Below are 6,019 nucleotides of genomic sequence, written 5' to 3'. Positions count from 1 at the left end.
TCTTTCCATTTTGAGATTTCTATATTTATTAAGCAACCAGCCACTTTACATCATAGACACACTTCATCTTTTTTTTTTTTTTTTTGATTAATTGACTGACAAGATCGTCCCTAAGGAGTGGGCTCTCAAAGCGATGCTATTTCCTACCATTTGTGACAGATCAGCTACCTCTCCCACATGGAAAGGCAGAGCTGCCTCTGGGGATCAAAATTCAGTGTGTTCGTTCACTAATTTAACAAGTATTTGTTGGGCACCTCAGGCACTGAGCTCAGTGCTCCACATAAAGTGTTGAGATGGCCCCTGTTCTTATGAGCCTTCAGTCTAAAGTAGACAACAAATGAATCCAAATCATGACAAGGACACAAGCAGAGTTCAGTTAAAGAGAGTAAGTGGGAAACCTGCATGATCAGAGGTCAGCCAAGGCCTCCATGAGCACAGGATACTTGATCTCAGGCCTGAAGGACGACAAGACACCAGGCTGCAAAGAGCAAGATCTTCCCCATGAGAAGATCAAGGGCAAGCACGGTCAAGGCAGAGAGATAGTCTTCACAGAGAAAATCAGAACTGAGGTGACTTTCTCAGATTAGTGCTTAGAGATACCATCTCATCCACGCATGCAAGGAACGCGGTTTACGTGGTTTCAAGAAACTATACCCTTGTAGACAGAAAGGAGATAATCTAATCATGAGTATGCTTGTGAACAGTCTGCTTGAAAATGACATTGAGGAGCACATTCACCGAAATGTGCTTTGTGAATTTCCCTTTACATGTCTCTGTTTGTGACGGCCTTCCATCTGCAGCATTCACTATCAACCTCTGCCACAAAATTCCTACCATTCTTTGAAGGCCCTTTCAGCCCTGCCTCCCCCCATAGAACCTTCTCTGACCACTCCAACCCTCTGTGATTGCTGTCTTCTCTGAGTTCCTGCAGCCCTTCTATATTCCTGTATGAGCTATTCTCTATGGATTATTTCCTTCCAGGGGCATGCACCTTGCTCTCTTCCTATGACTTAAGACTGGCCTCAAGCCTTTGTGTCCAGCCTCCAAATCTTGACCCAGTGTCTGATGGGTCAGTTATAACATTTGTTCAACATGCAGTTTCAAACTTAAGTAGACCACCCACCTACCTCAAGAATTCCATACAGCCAAAGTCCAACCCAGGAAGTAGGATCCTTCTGAGTTTTTATGAAGGAATTTGACCGGATGGATACATAAATAGATGCGTACAGAAAAATGACCTAAAGTCATACATATTCTCTCCTGCAAGTGAGAACCTCAGAACACTTTCCATGTAAGCAAAAGCTGTAGTAAGATTTCCTCAACCAGAGCTCAGGGACTAATAGTTATGAGAAAATCCGCAAACATAAGAACAAATCCCAAACTATTTTTTTTGCACTTCAGGGGGGAAAAAAAAGGCAAAGTTCCAATCATTTTTACAGTACAAAAATTTTATTTTTTGTTAGGATAATTTAAAGTTTAAAACTGAAGTAGACGTATTCATTTTACAAACAAGATATTCTTTAATAAGTAAGACCATTAAAAACAGTAAACAAAAAAGCTGTCTTTACAAAAAGCTCTGTGCATAGCAACTTTATACTGTATATAACTGACAAAGCAAAACGATAAAAGGAAACTATACAGTTTGAAAATGAGACCTTACTGTACAAAAGGTAGAGAAGATAATGGTTTTTAAACCATGCATATTGAAATGTGCAAAGAAAAACTGGAAAAAATATGATGCTATAACAAAAAAATGAGATAAATAATGAAGTAAATTGTCCCTTTAAATGGAAAATCTTACACAGCTCCTCTTACAAAGATAGGATAGAATTTGTAGTTACCTATAGAAATACTCGTATTCCAAGTGGCACAAAAGTAACCTGGGATCGGAATGACTCAACAGCAAGACTGAAGAGGAGAGAGTAGCTTTGTTTTTAATTTATTAGTACACTAAAAATAATCCGTACACACATTTGTACAATTAAATAGATCTGTCGCTGCCAAGGTTCTAGCTGAATGGTCAAGGATGTCTGGTATTTAGTTACACACATTTTTCGGTGTCAAGCTATCAACAAATTCTACAATCATTTTGAAGACAGTACTCCACTCATCTTCATGCAAGAGCAAAATTCACAGATTCTAAAAGCAATGCTACTTAAAAAAACATTTCCTTATGTTGGATTGGCTCGAATCCAGGTCTAAACACGCTTAGTTTTGTTCTGCCTTCACTTTTGGATGGTGGTGGTTGTATTCCACACACTCTTCCTCTTCGATCAGAATTTTCACAGGGAACTTTCTCTGGTGCATTCCCTATGTTTTGGTGCTGTAAGCCCTGACTATGAAGGACTGTCAGCAGTAATTATAAGCATGCCAGGTTTCTAGAATCTTGGATTCTCATGTGCATAGAAATAATATTTGGGTCATATTGAGTAATTCCAGAATGGATTGAAGGCAGGTAAGACCGTTGGGGGCTGGACAGCTGTGGGCAGGTATCAATGGGGCAAACAGAAGGGAGGTGGGATTTGTGAAGTCACCTAAAATTGGCTCAGATGCACTGAAGATGTGTTTCCATGAGAGCTGCAACAATTTCTGATGTTAGAACCCCAGACCGAAATCTGTATACAGACTGTACCGTGGTACCAATGAGGCAACGAGGAGAACCCTGGCCTACAAAAAAATGACGTCCTTACCGGAAATCCAAACGAGTCTAGATACATCTTCAGGATCACACAGACTTTCAGGACTCAGCCACTGTTAGCCGCTCCTGCAAAGTTTCCCTAAGAGCTAGTCCCAGAACTAGGAAGAGTCCGTTGCAGACCTGGGTACCAGTGCTGTTTCAGCACAGAGGCCCTTAGTCTCTGACCCTGCTAAGAATCTGGGTGTCCATCTTTTTGAACATTAGGAGAGGGATTTAGGGCTTTTAACATTCTTCTTCCACACAACCATCCCATTCTTGTCTGGAAACTGTGTCAAGTTAGATACAGATATTTTCAAGAAAGTTGAATGCCATGAAAGGGGAAAGCTGCAGAGAGAAGAAAGGACACGGACATTCTAAGACTAGTGCTTACGAGTCCAAGAAACAGGATCATCTTCCTTAAACCCTGTCTCTGAAGTTCCGTGGAGCTCATAACCTCTGTGCTCAGCCAGGTAACCAACAAGGAGGGGGCATGTGGCTCTATCAAGGGAGAATTCCAAAGGGGCCACTTGGGAAAGTCACATGGCTTTGGCTCCTCTTTAAGGCGAGACACGTCTTGCTCCGGGACGCAAAGCCTGGGACACACTAAAACATGGGAATTTTCCGCGCTGCTTGGAGGAGAGTGTTGAAAGCCAATATAAATTTTTCAAACATTCACAAAGAGTGAATACCAAAAGGGACATGTAGACTAGAAAGTGGACGGAGCTGGGAATGAGTGGATGACTTTGAGTATTTGTGTACGCGCATGGACTGAATCTTTGCTTCTGCCTTGGGCTCTTCTGTAGGAATCTGTGGAAGGTACGCGTTCTTGCCCATGGGTCAATAAAATGATGGGAAAAGTGGGGGAGGGGATGCAGGAGGGGGGATAAAAGTCTAGTAAGTAACTGCAGGAATAATCACACACCTTTTAAACTCGTTACTACTTGTTTGCATCATTTTCATTTTACATCAGGAAGAGAAATTCCTCTCTCTTCCAAAAAGGTCTTAATTTCTACCTCTACTTACAATAAGTTACACGTTTATTTATTTAAATAATTGTAAAACATTTTAAAATTTTTCCCTTTTTTGCTTTTTTTTTTTTTGTTTTTGTTGTGTTTTGTTTTTTAAAGAGATTAAACTATAAGCAAACGCACATACAACATTTCATCATTCAGTTCAGGTTTCGTTTAAGAATGTCTTCCATGCTGGTACCCTGTTGTGTTCAATTTTTTTTTTTTTCTGCATAAACTAAATTGGTATCTGAAAGGCTTCATAGAAAATAGAAACTTTCAACTTTTTTTTTCCTACAAAGAAAAACAAATAGTATCCAAAATATTAAGCATGAATTGTTTGCCAATTTTTTTTTCTTAAATATTTTACAAACATAGGAAGGTGGTTCTCATAATGTTCATAACAAAGAATTGCATTTCTGCTCTTAGCACTGACTACGTCAATGACATCTTTTGTCCTTGTCCCCAAGAGGGTCAGTTTGTGTAGCCACCATGAGAACTATCCAGGAAGCGGGAGGCCAGGTGAGATGCGGCTCCTTGCACACCCAAATCTGTCCGTCATGTTCGTTCTGGGGCCCAACTCTCCCCAAAGAGCTCATAGTGCTTTCTTCAGTATTGGTCCATCAGAGTAAGTAGTTTTGTGCTATAAGAAAGCAGTTCCTCTTCTTTACATCGGGGGCACGACAAGTCCAGTCATGGCTGCAAGGAAAGAGTGGCACAGAAATGAGACTCAGAGATGTTGACACTCGTGTCTATAACCCGCAGTGAGGGGCGGGGGGTTGGGACTGACAGAGTCTGGTACAATCCGGGGAGACGGTGCACTGATACGGGAAACCATTTTCTCCAGGTCTGGTCTAGCAGACAGCCCGGTCAGAGGCACCGAAGCCTTACGGAATCACTGACATATACACAAGGCTTGTTGAAGTTTTGTTGGGAGGCCAGGAGCTATGTTTTGTCTTGTTGTGTATCAACGGGTTGTATTCTTGACAGAACAGAGGTAAACATGTAAACTACTCACATCCTTGCATTATATTCATTTTGTAGCATCAGACTACAGAGAAGAGTGTATGGTCTCAAATCAGTTGGAACAGGAAAGAAAGCTCCAGGTGCTGAGCCTATAGCGTCACTCACCGGGTGTCGTTTATGACCTGTAGGGCTTTCTATCCATCCTAGGTTTCTATCCATTCTAGCTGAAATGTGATGAGTTTTTTTCTAACTAGCTCATCTTCCTTTGGTGCTTACTGCTGATACGCAATGCTCGTTCACTAACAAAATGCTGATCCCCTGGAATAGAAGACTTAATTGTGTTCCTAATCTGGGAGTCACCCGATCCCCACTCTTCAGCCCCTAGCCAAGTGTGGTGCTCAAGGTCTCCTCCATCTAGTGAGGAGGACACACACGATACCTGTTGGGGGCATTGGGTTCAAGGCTTCCCCTTGATATGGGAAACAATGCAGCCTCGGCAAAATGTGGAAAAGTCACACGGCAAAACGCACCCTCTGACCTTGGCTTTCGGGTGATGAACCCATTCTTGGGAATCAGCAGAGCAGCTTCCTTGCATCAAACCTGAAAACCCTATCTAGAACTTGATGCTTTGAGTTTTATTGTCTCTGTCTCATCTAGAGCTCACCGGATACATAGAAGCATTTTGCTGAGTGGTGCTGACCAAGCTTCTAAGCAAATGGCCGAGATTCTTCCTGCTTCCCCCAACACCACCCCTCTTCCCTCAACACCACCCCTCTTCCCTCCTCCCCTCCTCTTCCTCCCCCGCCCCTCCCTCTGCCCCTTCTCTCCGTGCCAGCTAGTCTGCTCGGGCAAAATTGTCAGCCGCCTATTTCCCTGCCCATACAGCCTTTATTGAATGTTTGTGAGATCCGGATTAAGGTCTTACACAGCTAGCAAAGCCTTAATTATTTTTGCCTGTATTACTATATATTGAATCGATGTAACTTTTCAATAAAGGCAGTTCAATTCTGGACACTCCCTGATGATTTGGAGACATAGCAACCCTGGTAATTATCCCAGAGTGTAGGAGGTTTTTTATTTTATTTTATTTCTTTTCCTGGAGGGAGCTGGAAAATGAATCAGGCACATAGTGCATAATATTATCTCGACAATCTATACTCATCACTGCAAATGCCTGATAAATGAGGTAGAAGCTGGGAGAGTGAACACTACACGTATAACTCTCTGGCAGTGGGATTCTGGCTCACGTTTTTCAACTTTAACTTGTCCATTACACTTAAAACTCATCAGCCCCTTCCTTTTTCTGGGTCCTCGGGGAGTTACCCAAGCTGCTTAGGGCAGAGCCGCTCAAAGAAGAAGATCCACTGCC

At 42.2% G+C, this 6,019-nt stretch overlaps 1 protein-coding gene across 2 annotated transcripts in view; it reads right to left on the bottom strand.

The window, feature by feature from the left end:
* Nucleotides 1–1,496: 1,496 nt before the first annotated feature.
* The window catches only part of EBF2 (EBF transcription factor 2), a 197,579-nt gene continuing 193,056 nt past the window's right edge, over nt 1,497–6,019 (bottom strand). For both annotated transcript variants that reach the window (XM_086703421.1, XM_086703420.1), the window contains one exon: nt 1,497–4,383. In XM_086703421.1, coding sequence (XP_086559547.1) covers nt 4,352–4,383 — 32 coding nt within the window. In that variant the 3' untranslated portion in view covers nt 1,497–4,351. The remainder of the gene's footprint in view (nt 4,384–6,019) is intronic.

This window comes from Puma concolor, chromosome B1, assembly GCF_028749965.1.
Source record: "Puma concolor isolate L17-30 chromosome B1, mPumCon1.1.hap2, whole genome shotgun sequence".
Classification (NCBI taxonomy): domain Eukaryota; kingdom Metazoa; phylum Chordata; class Mammalia; order Carnivora; family Felidae; genus Puma; species Puma concolor.
The sequence above is the reverse complement of the archived record's forward strand: the minus strand, read 5'-3'. Positions and strand labels throughout refer to the sequence as shown.